Source organism: Uloborus diversus, chromosome 9 (genome assembly GCF_026930045.1).
Source record: "Uloborus diversus isolate 005 chromosome 9, Udiv.v.3.1, whole genome shotgun sequence".
NCBI lineage: Eukaryota > Metazoa > Arthropoda > Arachnida > Araneae > Uloboridae > Uloborus > Uloborus diversus.
The window spans coordinates 127,955,766-127,971,549 of NC_072739.1; the positions used below are offsets into that span (position 1 = coordinate 127,955,766).

At 37.4% G+C, this 15,784-nt stretch overlaps 1 protein-coding gene across 1 annotated transcript; it reads right to left on the minus strand.

The window, feature by feature from the left end:
• Positions 1–1,264: 1,264 nt before the first annotated feature.
• LOC129230483 (serine/threonine-protein phosphatase 6 regulatory ankyrin repeat subunit C-like) lies at positions 1,265–2,923 on the minus strand. Its single transcript, XM_054864885.1, has one exon. The coding sequence runs from the start codon at positions 2,921–2,923 to the stop codon at positions 1,265–1,267; it is 1,659 nt and encodes a 552-aa protein (XP_054720860.1).
• Positions 2,924–15,784: the final 12,861 nt, after the last annotated feature.

Consider the following 15,784-nt stretch of genomic DNA (forward strand, 5'->3'; position numbering starts at 1 on the left):
TAAGTTTCATTTGAATGCCTTTTGAAAGAAAAAAAATGCTATAGTCATGAAACATTATCATATTCACAGGAATTTCTAGAAATACGAGTGCAGGTGAAAACTCATGTCTGGTCTCGCAAACGTCACACCCATCACAAGATTTTAAAAACGTTTTTAAAAAAATTGAAAAGTCCTGTAGTTTTGCTTCAACTCAATTATTCAAGGAAATGAATAGTTAAACATGATTAAAATACATTGTGAGTATTTATTAACTGATTTAGTGCTCAAAATGTTAGTTTAACCAGTAAAAATCTTGTCTGAATGTCACACCCGTCACAATGGAATTGCCCATAGCTACATTATCAGGAAGAAACACAGGCTATAATTCATTTCTAAAAAAACTTAGTATTTCACATAATTTCCCCATTAAATGATTATATATAAAACTCATTGTTACCAAAATTCGTTGCCTTACAACAGCAATATTAATTGTAATCGTAATGAAAAGTTTGTATCAAGGCTTCTATGGAGCAAACATGAATTTAAAATCATTTAAATATCTGGAAACTCTACTTTTTGCGCACTCAGGAAAACATAGTAGAGAGCTTTTTTTTTTTTTTTTTTTTGTGTGTGTGTGTGTGTGTACTATTCAATTAAATAAATGAAACGCAGGGTATTCTAGTGATCCATGTTTATGTTAGTTCATATTTTGGAAATTCTTCAAATTTTTATATGCTTAAATGTCGTGCTTTCGTTTCTAACTGAATACCATTTCATTCTTTATACTTATTGCTATGTTACTTTTATGGGTAAAGATGAAGCTCGATTCTTAATCACGTCAAAGTGGGGTGTTTTGAGTTCTTTCAATTAAAACAGAAAACGAATGAAAGTAGCGATTGTTTCTCACAACCATTACTGACCCAGTCAACGCCGGGTATTTTGCTAATTTATATACATGTATGTATATATATTTTTGTGTGTGTGATGTGTTAGACCAATCACATGGTATAGTAATAAGCTTTTAAAAAGGAACTTGGGGACTAAAATTTAAAAAATAAAAAAGTAAATAACCCTTTAAGAAAACCAATTTTATTGAAACAGTATTAATGTTACATTGGTCTTTTGCCTGTTAATGAAAAGAAAATTTTATCTCAAAAAAGGTAATTAAAAGAATTTAACTGCATTGTGACCACGTAAGAAAAAGTCATTGAATAATTCAGCAGGCCTATCTTGTGGGCATTTACGTAAAATGCAAAGTTTTGGAAAATAGGGGAAAAACTCCCCATCATTTTTTCCCTCCGGGACGAGAGAACTGTTTTGCTGCTTTGTCTCTGAAAGATTCAACGAAATTTTGCATATCTCGCTGATTCAAGTGTTGTAAAATGATGCCCATACTTGTTTTGGGCAGGAAAGTCAAGTTTTCAGACAAGAAGCTAAAGTACGCCAGACATTGCGCAGACAGGTTCCTCCTCTTCTCGGCTCTCTTTACTTTGAAAGCAATCAGTTCCCCATAATTATGAAAGTGTGGCACCCCGTCGCTCCAATGCCAGCGAATGTCTCCATTCTGGAGATAGATTGCCACCTTGCTCACAGAACTTGTCGCGAGATCATAATAAGAGACGTTGGTTTCGTTCACCTTTGTCTCTTTCATCCGCTGGACTTCTGCTCGACATTGAGCCAGGAAGGTCATACAATTTCGCGTTTTATCCGGATGAAGATCCAGAACTTCCCAATCGATGGTAATATCCCTCAAGGCAATTGCGGAAACAATAAGCTTATCGGTATCTGCAGTTGAGACGCTGAGTGGAAACACTCCATTACAATTCTTCGTGTGCGGATGAACGTCACAAAACAACCGCAACTTGACTGATCTGGCATCGTTTCTAGCAACAACAAAATTTAAAAGACTTTCCCCCCATAAGCCTTGAAGGTCATTTTCACCGTCGGATTCGAGGAGGACTTTTGCTGCACCTGGCTTAGCCATGCATATAGGTGTCCAGCCAAATATATCTTGCAGACGGATATTGGCACCTGCGTCCAACAACTTTCTCACTATTCCAACATATCCACGATCTGCAGCCAAATGCAAGGGGCTCCTCCCATAGCCGTTTTGTAGATCGTTTCTACAGTCGAAATTCACGAGGATTCTTGCTGCATAGGCCATCTTCATGGACAGTGCGCAATGCAAGGGTGTATCTCCATCAATATTTTGAAGTCGAGTATTCGCACCGGCGTCCAGCAACTTCCTTACGACTCCTACCATTCCATGACATGCAGCGTAATGTAAGGGAGTCTTGCGAAAGAAACTATCCGGAAGGTCTATTTCTCCGCCGTGATCCGCGAGAACTAGGGCAGCATCCCTTCTTTGGAACCGCGCAGCGGCGTGCAGGGGCGTACTCCCAAAGCCATTTTGCAGACGAGCATCAGCACCTGCATCTAGCAGTTTCCTTACAATTGTTGCTTCTCCGCAATATGCAGCCCAATGTAAGGGAGTGTTTCCCTGGCTGTCTGGAAGGTTGACTACACTGTCGGAATTAACGAGGATTTCTGCGGTTTGATACTTCTCATACATCAGAGCCAGGTGCAAGGGTGTGTGGCCCTCGATTTCTTGTAGACTGGTGTTCACGCCGGCGTCCAGCAGCCTCCTCACTATATCTATTTCTCCTTGGGCAGCAGCTATATGCAACGGAGTGCGCCCTAACCGATCTTGGAGGTCAATTTTGCTATCGTGGTCCAAGAGCACTTTAACAGCATCCATCCTTTTCCAAACCAAAGCGCAATGAAGGGCCGTCAGCCCCTCCCTGTTTTGGATTTTGGTATTCGCCCCGGCGTCAAGTAGCATTCTCAGTCTTTCCAGATCATGCCAGGCAGCCAAATGCAGCTCATCGCTGTCCCTTTCAATTAGAATGCTATACAAAGCTGAGAACTTGCGCTCTTCAGACATCTTTCTGAAAAAGGAAAGAAAATCATTTTAAGTATACAAGAAAAACGGGTAATTCCGCGTTAATTTACTCAACCATGTAACTCGTATGCTCCGTTTCGGTAAAAATTGTAGTCGCGGCAAACATAACCTGGTAGCATAGCAAATTCTACGCAAATCCTAGTCACAACATTGAGACCCTGCGGATTAGTTCTACCCCAACTATTGGGTATTTCAGGGGTTCCCAAGCTTTTTTTATTCGCAGCACCCTTTGCAGAATTTGGATTTTCTCACGGCACTCTAGTTTATTTTAATATGTATGAAATAGTGACATCATGAATACTTCGCGGCACCCCTTGCCTTTCTTTGCTAACAAGAAGATTGAAAAGTGATACGCCGATTAATCAGCAGTACCGATTAATAGACCACTTTGACGATTAATTATAAACGGCCAAATATTGCATACTAATCGGAGGAAAAATATTTTTTTTAAAGTATACTTTGAACAAGAAACTATGATGAATACATTTATTAACAACAAATAAATGTAATTCTCTGAAAGGGTACAGAGTAATAACATAATTTTAAAAAATACTAGGCACTTTTCATAATGCACTCAAAAGGACAAAATAACTTTTCTGGGTCAGAAAAGACAATTTAAGTATGCCTGTAGTTTTCAAAAATTCCAAGAAAATGACACACAAACGAAGAAAAGAGCGGCTCAAGTAACGAAGAGAATTTCTTATTATTATCTAGCTTTCAATCATAACTTTAAGTGTTGAAACATGCATATTTTTCTTATTAGGAAAGTTCCGGTTTGAAATGACTAGAACCGCACTTTTCTTCGTTTGCATTGTCATTTTCTTGGATTTTTTGAAAACTACAGGAATACTTAAATTGTCTTTTCTGATCCAGAAAAGTTATTTTGTCCTTTTGAGTGCATTATGAAAAAGTGCTTACTATTTTTTTAAAAAAAATCTATTATTTTATTCTTTTTAGTGTAAATGTATTTCAGAAAAAAAAGTAAATTTATTCGTAATAATGTATTCGAGTTCAATGACCCACTTTAAGGCAGCAAAAACAACAGCCCTTTTTCATTAATATCTTCTTTCTATCATCTAAATTCATTTTCAGCACATATCGGCAAGCAGATGATTCATGATTTTTCTTCTCACAAAATACATACGTGTTCGAATTTGTGGAACCAAAAAGTCCGACTGCAGTTGGAATTTTCTCTTCTTCCCTTCTACTCGGGCGAGGTGGTGAGGAACGTTTCTTCATTCGCTTCGAATCGAAGCTGAAACTTTCTTTCGCTAAGGAAATTCTTTCTTCCCCTTCAACCTCTCTGTTTTCAAAAAATTCATTAGAGAGGTCAATTTATTTAATTCCTTAGTAATTTCATTTTTTAAAGTCATGTTTCTTTCCCATTCTAATAATATCTTCTGGTAAACAACTTTCAAATGGATACAAAATCGAAGCATATTTGTCGGAAGTAACACCCAGGGAATTTAATACTCGGATAAGTGATTCTATTTTATCATATAACTTGGCCAGGTGCATCTTCTTTTGACCCATTGAATTCGTCAAAACTAGGCTCAATAATTCTCTTATATAAACTTCAATGAGCAAGTCTTCCCTACCGAATCTAGCAGTTAAGCATTCAATTGCTTGGCTGCTAATTTTCCGCGTTATTAATTGCGTAATTTTCCGCAGATGGGGGAAACGAATCAACGAGTTCCCTGGCACGGGAGCCTTCTACAGTAGCTTGAGTCAAATAAATAAATTTATCTTCAGGTGTTATATTTATGTCTTCATGAATTTTTCTGAACTGACCCCAAAAACCGAGTCACTCGTTAATATCCCCGTTAAATTTTTTCAACTCTACTCGCGGTAACTTAAATCGGCGTTTATATTTAACTTCGTTTCAGTCAAAACAGTTGAAATTTCATTATTAGTACTGCGCAGCATTTTATCAGCTTTCGTTCTAAGTCGTATGAATTTTTCTTTGTACGACTCATGTACATTATATTCAACATCAAAATCCTCTTGAGCACAATCAGAATCATTAGCTAATATTTAATGAATTTCTTTTTCTTTCATATCAAGTGCACACCATTTCTCACTCAACTGGTTAATTAAGACATCTATTTCATCATGACTCTGTAGCTTTTAAGTACTCTTCCAGTTGGTTGGAGATTCTCGAAAAACCACTTCGTAACGGAGTGCGTAATTTCTTCAAACTCTCCATCATTTATATTAAGAAAAAACTATCTTGATCAAATACTATTAGTTTTTTAACTTAATACAATATAATTGCAAACGCCTACCCGCGGGCGCCAAAAAATATAATAATCGATATCTTGAGTTTAAATTTCAGGTAAAAATCTTACCATTTTCCGATTCTTTCTGGGTGTTTGCATCTTTTGACTTCATGAAGAGTTATTAAAATTGACTAAAAAATTCACGGTACTATCAAACGAAAAAAAAATTCAATATATTAACAAGTATTTACAAATTCAAGGAACAAGCTTTAAAAATCAGACTGTATTGAAAAATCATCTTCGGTGTTCTAACAATCTATATATATAATTCTCTTACGTGCCGGCAAATGAAGGGGTGAATTTCTAAACCTCTGTTGGCAACACTTCGCCGATAAATCATGTAAACAAACTTCTACGTTGTTTTGAAATCTTGAATCACAGAATACTCAACGAACTTTTTTTTTTTTTTTGAGATGAGTTTGAGTCGGGCTGTGGCCCATTTCAACCTTAATCAGCAAAGAAAAGCTCAAAGAAGGCAGGAAACCGTTCTTGAATCCAATTTAAGACGAGCCATTTCCAGAGTTGTATTCTCTGATTCGCTGCCGATAATTTTTAGCGGCTGGGGAATTTTCAGTCAGCAGTTCCTTCAACAGATCAGGTGCGTCACACAATGCCGGTAACCGCACCTTTCCGTCATGGCAACATTTAGTATATTTATTTGCAGTATTACGCTCTTTCTGCCAATAAAGAGCACCACAAAATTCGCATTCTTCACACATTGCTCCACAATCATGTTCATCGGCAATGTTGTTTTGAACGCGTAGGCGCTTTGAGCGTCGTCTATTCTCTGCTTCAGTACGACAGTTCAGTTCAAAATGAATAACCGAGAAAGAATTTACTTTATTCCTTTTATTCTCAGCTGAAAGGTTTCGCCAAATTTGTTTAGGGTTATAGTAGTTTTAGTATTGTGCAAGCAAAGTAGCCTTGGCGAGTTTTCGCGTTTTTAGTTAAACCATTTTTTGTTCGTGACGTGGCAAGGATTCAGAATAACAACAAGAAGGACAAACGTTTGAGAAAATATGTTTGGTGCTCTCTGAGCCTGTTTTTAGTCATGGCCAGCTCTATGTGGCATTATCAAGAACAAGATCTTTTGAAGCAGTGTCAGTTGTGGCTCCCAAACGGGACATTTTTAATTGTGTATATGAGGAAGTTTTCTCAGATTAGAATATATAAGAGTGTAAATATGTAAATATATAAGAGTGTAAATAATGTAAATACATCCCTCGGGGGAGCCTGTAACCCCTAGAGGGCGCGTCCCCAGGTGGCGGATAGGGGAATGCCTTCATTGGTTTTCCAATGGGTGGTAGAAGGGAAATAAAATACCTTCCGCGGACCAACAGGTAGAAGTGCAATCTCTCCAAAGCAATGACAGACACTTTTGTATCTATAATGGTAAAGTTGTGCACATTGCCAAGGCAGTCATCTTACATACAGCAAAGTTAAACTGTCGAAAATCTGGCTAAAGCAGACAAATTAACATTATGAACGTAATTTTCATATTGGTTAAATGGATGGTGACCTAAATGCAATTACCAACTTTAATTTTTACGGAAAATTTTAGCTAGGCTAATGTATTGGCATACAGCGAGCGAGCGAAGCGAGCATGGATCGCGAAGCGATCCACAGGGAACTGCGTAAGCAGTTCCGGGGGTTGGCGAGCGATAGCGAGCAGGGGGCGATAGCCCCCTAGTTCTATTTATTTTTTATCTCAATCAGTTCACTTCAAATCAGAAAAGCGGTGGGCGAAAGGAAAAGTTCAAAAAATAAAAGTCCAAGGCTAACCTTGATCGCGACAACTGGTATAAAATGGACTTTTATACTTTGAGGCAAAATTTAGGCTTTTTTTTTTTTTTTTTTGAGTGGGGGAAAATGTAGAATAGAAGACATTTCTGTAAATGAATCATATTCAACGACAAATATTGACATTGAATATACTTTTTTCTGATACAGTGGAAGTCAGTCAATTGAATCAGTGGTTAATTAACTCAGCCGTTTTAATGAATCAAGTCGTCAAAAACAGAACTAAATTCAGCTTTATAGAATTAGGCGCTTTATCGAATCAGCTGCTTTATGAGATCAAAACTGTTTAGAACGTACGTGATTCATATAAGCGGCGGCTATTCGGAACTCCAGCGCTCGAATACGCTACCTTGCGGTGATTTACAAAACTGCAAATGAAACTAAAACATTGCCACGTTGCTTTCCACGTGTGTCTCTTGACGTAAACACAGGCAGTTTGTTCTGAGTATTTATTAACGCAATCGATGTGTCTTAGTTTGCTTTCAGCTACAGAAATTAATTCGTCCCTTAGTAGTATTCTCGAGCTTCTCAAAATAATGTTAGCTTTCATTATTTCCTTAATAATTGGTGAAAGCGAAAATTCTGGATTAACAAACTTGGATAACGTAATACAAGGTAAAAATTTTTATTGTTTTGTATGAATTTGTAAGAATATGGGTTTTTTTTAAATCTTAAATTAATTAAACTTACCATATTTTACAGCAGCATTTAGTTGGAATGGACAGTATGCAAAATATTTTATTGAATATATTATCGTAGAACAAAACGAATAACCGAGAAAGAATTTACTTTATCTATATATATAATTCTCTTACGTGCCGGCAAATGAAGGGGTGAATTTCTAAACCTCTGTTGGCAACACTTCGCCGATAAATCATGTAAACAAACTTCTACGTTGTTTTGAAATCTTGAATCACAGAATACTCAACGAACTTTTTTTTTTTTTTGAGATGAGTTTGAGTCGGGCTGTGGCCCATTTCAACCTTAATCAGCAAAGAAAAGCTCAAAGAAGGCAGGAAACCGTTCTTGAATCCAATTTAAGACGAGCCATTTCCAGAGTTGTATTCTCTGATTCGCTGCCGATAATTTTTAGCGGCTGGGGAATTTTCAGTCAGCAGTTCCTTCAACAGATCAGGTGCGTCACACAATGCCGGTAACCGCACCTTTCCGTCATGGCAACATTTAGTATATTTATTTGCAGTATTACGCTCTTTCTGCCAATAAAGAGCACCACAAAATTCGCATTCTTCACACATTGCTCCACAATCATGTTCATCGGCAATGTTGTTTTGAACGCGTAGGCGCTTTGAGCGTCGTCTATTCTCTGCTTCAGTACGACAGTTCAGTTCAAAATGAATAACCGAGAAAGAATTTACTTTATTCCTTTTATTCTCAGCTGAAAGGTTTCGCCAAATTTGTTTAGGGTTATAGTAGTTTTAGTATTGTGCAAGCAAAGTAGCCTTGGCGAGTTTTCGCGTTTTTAGTTAAACCATTTTTTGTTCGTGACGTGGCAAGGATTCAGAATAACAACAAGAAGGACAAACGTTTGAGAAAATATGTTTGGTGCTCTCTGAGCCTGTTTTTAGTCATGGCCAGCTCTATGTGGCATTATCAAGAACAAGATCTTTTGAAGCAGTGTCAGTTGTGGCTCCCAAACGGGACATTTTTAATTGTGTATATGAGGAAGTTTTCTCAGATTAGAATATATAAGAGTGTAAATATGTAAATATATAAGAGTGTAAATAATGTAAATACATCCCTCGGGGGAGCCTGTAACCCCTAGAGAGCGCGTCCCCAGGTGGCGGATAGGGGAATGCCTTCATTGGTTTTCCAATGGGTGGTAGAAGGGAAATAAAATACCTTCCGCGGACCAACAGGTAGAAGTGCAATCTCTCCAAAGCAATGACAGACACTTTTGTATCTATAATGGTAAAGTTGTGCACATTGCCAAGGCAGTCATCTTACATACAGCAAAGTTAAACTGTCGAAAATCTGGCTAAAGCAGACAAATTAACATTATGAACGTAATTTTCATATTGGTTAAATGGATGGTGACCTAAATGCAATTACCAACTTTAATTTTTACGGAAAATTTTAGCTAGGCTAATGTATTGGCATACAGCGAGCGAGCGAAGCGAGCATGGATCGCGAAGCGATCCACAGGGAACTGCGTAAGCAGTTCCGGGGGTTGGCGAGCGATAGCGAGCAGCTGGCGATAGCCCCCTAGTTCTATTTATTTTTTATCTCAATCAGTTCACTTCAAATCAGAAAAGCGGTGGGCGAAAGGAAAAGTTCAAAAAATAAAAGTCCAAGGCTAACCTTGATCGCGACAACTGGTATAAAATGGACTTTTATACTTTGAGGCAAAATTTAGGCTTTTTTTTTTTTTTTTTTGAGTGGGGGAAAATGTAGAATAGAAGACATTTCTGTAAATGAATCATATTCAACGACAAATATTGACATTGAATATACTTTTTTCTGATACAGTGGAAGTCAGTCAATTGAATCAGTGGTTAATTAACTCAGCCGTTTTAATGAATCAAGTCGTCAAAAACAGAACTAAATTCAGCTTTATAGAATTAGGCGCTTTATCGAATCAGCTGCTTTATGAGATCAAAACTGTTTAGAACGTACGTGATTCATATAAGCGGCGGCTATTCGGAACTCCAGCGCTCGAATACGCTACCTTGCGGTGATTTACAAAACTGCAAATGAAACTAAAACATTGCCACGTTGCTTTCCACGTGTGTCTCTTGACGTAAACACAGGCAGTTTGTTCTGAGTATTTATTAACGCAATCGATGTGTCTTAGTTTGCTTTCAGCTACAGAAATTAATTCGTCCCTTAGTAGTATTCTCGAGCTTCTCAAAATAATGTTAGCTTTCATTATTTCCTTAATAATTGGTGAAAGCGAAAATTCTGGATTAACAAACTTGGATAACGTAATACAAGGTAAAAATTTTTATTGTTTTGTATGAATTTGTAAGAATATGGGTTTTTTTTTAAATCTTAAATTAATTAAACTTACCATATTTTACAGCAGCATTTAGTTGGAATGGACAGTATGCAAAATATTTTATTGAATATATTATCGTAGAACAAAACGAATAACCGAGAAAGAATTTACTTTATCTATATATATAATTCTCTTACGTGCCGGCAAATGAAGGGGTGAATTTCTAAACCTCTGTTGGCAACACTTCGCCGATAAATCATGTAAACAAACTTCTACGTTGTTTTGAAATCTTGAATCACAGAATACTCAACGAACTTTTTTTTTTTTTTGAGATGAGTTTGAGTCGGGCTGTGGCCCATTTCAACCTTAATCAGCAAAGAAAAGCTCAAAGAAGGCAGGAAACCGTTCTTGAATCCAATTTAAGACGAGCCATTTCCAGAGTTGTATTCTCTGATTCGCTGCCGATAATTTTTAGCGGCTGGGGAATTTTCAGTCAGCAGTTCCTTCAACAGATCAGGTGCGTCACACAATGCCGGTAACCGCACCTTTCCGTCATGGCAACATTTAGTATATTTATTTGCAGTATTACGCTCTTTCTGCCAATAAAGAGCACCACAAAATTCGCATTCTTCACACATTGCTCCACAATCATGTTCATCGGCAATGTTGTTTTGAACGCGTAGGCGCTTTGAGCGTCGTCTATTCTCTGCTTCAGTACGACAGTTCAGTTCAAAATGAATAACCGAGAAAGAATTTACTTTATTCCTTTTATTCTCAGCTGAAAGGTTTCGCCAAATTTGTTTAGGGTTATAGTAGTTTTAGTATTGTGCAAGCAAAGTAGCCTTGGCGAGTTTTCGCGTTTTTAGTTAAACCATTTTTTGTTCGTGACGTGGCAAGGATTCAGAATAACAACAAGAAGGACAAACGTTTGAGAAAATATGTTTGGTGCTCTCTGAGCCTGTTTTTAGTCATGGCCAGCTCTATGTGGCATTATCAAGAACAAGATCTTTTGAAGCAGTGTCAGTTGTGGCTCCCAAACGGGACATTTTTAATTGTGTATATGAGGAAGTTTTCTCAGATTAGAATATATAAGAGTGTAAATATGTAAATATATAAGAGTGTAAATAATGTAAATACATCCCTCGGGGGAGCCTGTAACCCCTAGAGGGCGCGTCCCCAGGTGGCGGATAGGGGAATGCCTTCATTGGTTTTCCAATGGGTGGTAGAAGGGAAATAAAATACCTTCCGCGGACCAACAGGTAGAAGTGCAATCTCTCCAAAGCAATGACAGACACTTTTGTATCTATAATGGTAAAGTTGTGCACATTGCCAAGGCAGTCATCTTACATACAGCAAAGTTAAACTGTCGAAAATCTGGCTAAAGCAGACAAATTAACATTATGAACGTAATTTTCATATTGGTTAAATGGATGGTGACCTAAATGCAATTACCAACTTTAATTTTTACGGAAAATTTTAGCTAGGCTAATGTATTGGCATACAGCGAGCGAGCGAAGCGAGCATGGATCGCGAAGCGATCCACAGGGAACTGCGTAAGCAGTTCCGGGGGTTGGCGAGCGATAGCGAGCAGGGGGCGATAGCCCCCTAGTTCTATTTATTTTTTATCTCAATCAGTTCACTTCAAATCAGAAAAGCGGTGGGCGAAAGGAAAAGTTCAAAAAATAAAAGTCCAAGGCTAACCTTGATCGCGACAACTGGTATAAAATGGACTTTTATACTTTGAGGCAAAATTTAGGCTTTTTTTTTTTTTTTTTTTTTGAGTGGGGGAAAATGTAGAATAGAAGACATTTCTGTAAATGAATCATATTCAACGACAAATATTGACATTGAATATACTTTTTTCTGATACAGTGGAAGTCAGTCAATTGAATCAGTGGTTAATTAACTCAGCCGTTTTAATGAATCAAGTCGTCAAAAACAGAACTAAATTCAGCTTTATAGAATTAGGCGCTTTATCGAATCAGCTGCTTTATGAGATCAAAACTGTTTAGAACGTACGTGATTCATATAAGCGGCGGCTATTCGGAACTCCAGCGCTCGAATACGCTACCTTGCGGTGATTTACAAAACTGCAAATGAAACTAAAACATTGCCACGTTGCTTTCCACGTGTGTCTCTTGACGTAAACACAGGCAGTTTGTTCTGAGTATTTATTAACGCAATCGATGTGTCTTAGTTTGCTTTCAGCTACAGAAATTAATTCGTCCCTTAGTAGTATTCTCGAGCTTCTCAAAATAATGTTAGCTTTCATTATTTCCTTAATAATTGGTGAAAGCGAAAATTCTGGATTAACAAACTTGGATAACGTAATACAAGGTAAAAATTTTTATTGTTTTGTATGAATTTGTAAGAATATGGGTTTTTTTTTAAATCTTAAATTAATTAAACTTACCATATTTTACAGCAGCATTTAGTTGGAATGGACAGTATGCAAAATATTTTATTGAATATATTATCGTAGAACAAAACGAATAACCGAGAAAGAATTTACTTTATGTATATATATAATTCTCTTACGTGCCGGCAAATGAAGGGGTGAATTTCTAAACCTCTGTTGGCAACACTTCGCCGATAAATCATGTAAACAAACTTCTACGTTGTTTTGAAATCTTGAATCACAGAATACTCAACGAACTTTTTTTTTTTTTGAGATGAGTTTGAGTCGGGCTGTGGCCCATTTCAACCTTAATCAGCAAAGAAAAGCTCAAAGAAGGCAGGAAACCGTTCTTGAATCCAATTTAAGACGAGCCATTTCCAGAGTTGTATTCTCTGATTCGCTGCCGATAATTTTTAGCGGCTGGGGAATTTTCAGTCAGCAGTTCCTTCAACAGATCAGGTGCGTCACACAATGCCGGTAACCGCACCTTTCCGTCATGGCAACATTTAGTATATTTATTTGCAGTATTACGCTCTTTCTGCCAATAAAGAGCACCACAAAATTCGCATTCTTCACACATTGCTCCACAATCATGTTCATCGGCAATGTTGTTTTGAACGCGTAGGCGCTTTGAGCGTCGTCTATTCTCTGCTTCAGTACGACAGTTCAGTTCAAAATGAATAACCGAGAAAGAATTTACTTTATTCCTTTTATTCTCAGCTGAAAGGTTTCGCCAAATTTGTTTAGGGTTATAGTAGTTTTAGTATTGTGCAAGCAAAGTAGCCTTGGCGAGTTTTCGCGTTTTTAGTTAAACCATTTTTTGTTCGTGACGTGGCAAGGATTCAGAATAACAACAAGAAGGACAAACGTTTGAGAAAATATGTTTGGTGCTCTCTGAGCCTGTTTTTAGTCATGGCCAGCTCTATGTGGCATTATCAAGAACAAGATCTTTTGAAGCAGTGTCAGTTGTGGCTCCCAAACGGGACATTTTTAATTGTGTATATGAGGAAGTTTTCTCAGATTAGAATATATAAGAGTGTAAATATGTAAATATATAAGAGTGTAAATAATGTAAATACATCCCTCGGGGGAGCCTGTAACCCCTAGAGGGCGCGTCCCCAGGTGGCGGATAGGGGAATGCCTTCATTGGTTTTCCAATGGGTGGTAGAAGGGAAATAAAATACCTTCCGCGGACCAACAGGTAGAAGTGCAATCTCTCCAAAGCAATGACAGACACTTTTGTATCTATAATGGTAAAGTTGTGCACATTGCCAAGGCAGTCATCTTACATACAGCAAAGTTAAACTGTCGAAAATCTGGCTAAAGCAGACAAATTAACATTATGAACGTAATTTTCATATTGGTTAAATGGATGGTGACCTAAATGCAATTACCAACTTTAATTTTTACGGAAAATTTTAGCTAGGCTAATGTATTGGCATACAGCGAGCGAGCGAAGCGAGCATGGATCGCGAAGCGATCCACAGGGAACTGCGTAAGCAGTTCCGGGGGTTGGCGAGCGATAGCGAGCAGGGGGCGATAGCCCCCTAGTTCTATTTATTTTTTATCTCAATCAGTTCACTTCAAATCAGAAAAGCGGTGGGCGAAAGGAAAAGTTCAAAAAATAAAAGTCCAAGGCTAACCTTGATCGCGACAACTGGTATAAAATGGACTTTTATACTTTGAGGCAAAATTTAGGCTTTTTTTTTTTTTTTTTTTTTTGAGTGGGGGAAAATGTAGAATAGAAGACATTTCTGTAAATGAATCATATTCAACGACAAATATTGACATTGAATATACTTTTTTCTGATACAGTGGAAGTCAGTCAATTGAATCAGTGGTTAATTAACTCAGCCGTTTTAATGAATCAAGTCGTCAAAAACAGAACTAAATTCAGCTTTATAGAATTAGGCGCTTTATCGAATCAGCTGCTTTATGAGATCAAAACTGTTTAGAACGTACGTGATTCATATAAGCGGCGGCTATTCGGAACTCCAGCGCTCGAATACGCTACCTTGCGGTGATTTACAAAACTGCAAATGAAACTAAAACATTGCCACGTTGCTTTCCACGTGTGTCTCTTGACGTAAACACAGGCAGTTTGTTCTGAGTATTTATTAACGCAATCGATGTGTCTTAGTTTGCTTTCAGCTACAGAAATTAATTCGTCCCTTAGTAGTATTCTCGAGCTTCTCAAAATAATGTTAGCTTTCATTATTTCCTTAATAATTGGTGAAAGCGAAAATTCTGGATTAACAAACTTGGATAACGTAATACAAGGTAAAAATTTTTATTGTTTTGTATGAATTTGTAAGAATATGGGTTTTTTTTTAAATCTTAAATTAATTAAACTTACCATATTTTACAGCAGCATTTAGTTGGAATGGACAGTATGCAAAATATTTTATTGAATATATTATCGTAGAACAAAACGAATAACCGAGAAAGAATTTACTTTATCTATATATATAATTCTCTTACGTGCCGGCAAATGAAGGGGTGAATTTCTAAACCTCTGTTGGCAACACTTCGCCGATAAATCATGTAAACAAACTTCTACGTTGTTTTGAAATCTTGAATCACAGAATACTCAACGAACTTTTTTTTTTTTTGAGATGAGTTTGAGTCGGGCTGTGGCCCATTTCAACCTTAATCAGCAAAGAAAAGCTCAAAGAAGGCAGGAAACCGTTCTTGAATCCAATTTAAGACGAGCCATTTCCAGAGTTGTATTCTCTGATTCGCTGCCGATAATTTTTAGCGGCTGGGGAATTTTCAGTCAGCAGTTCCTTCAACAGATCAGGTGCGTCACACAATGCCGGTAACCGCACCTTTCCGTCATGGCAACATTTAGTATATTTATTTGCAGTATTACGCTCTTTCTGCCAATAAAGAGCACCACAAAATTCGCATTCTTCACACATTGCTCCACAATCATGTTCATCGGCAATGTTGTTTTGAACGCGTAGGCGCTTTGAGCGTCGTCTATTCTCTGCTTCAGTACGACAGTTCAGTTCAAAATGAATAACCGAGAAAGAATTTACTTTATTCCTTTTATTCTCAGCTGAAAGGTTTCGCCAAATTTGTTTAGGGTTATAGTAGTTTTAGTATTGTGCAAGCAAAGTAGCCTTGGCGAGTTTTCGCGTTTTTAGTTAAACCATTTTTTGTTCGTGACGTGGAAAGGATTCAGAATAACAACAAGAAGGACAAACGTTTGAGAAAATATGTTTGGTGCTCTCTGAGCCTGTTTTTAGTCATGGCCAGCTCTATGTGGCATTATCAAGAACAAGATCTTTTGAAGCAGTGTCAGTTGTGGCTCCCAAACGGGACATTTTTAATTGTGTATATGAGGAAGTTTTCTCAGATTAGAATATATAAGAGTGTAAATATGTAAATATATAAGAGTGTAAATA

Excerpts from the sequence above, each read along its gene's own strand:
- LOC129230483 (XM_054864885.1), bottom strand. The coding sequence starts at position 2,923 with ATGTCTGAAGAGCGCAAGTTCTCAGCTTTGTATAGCATTCTAATTGAA.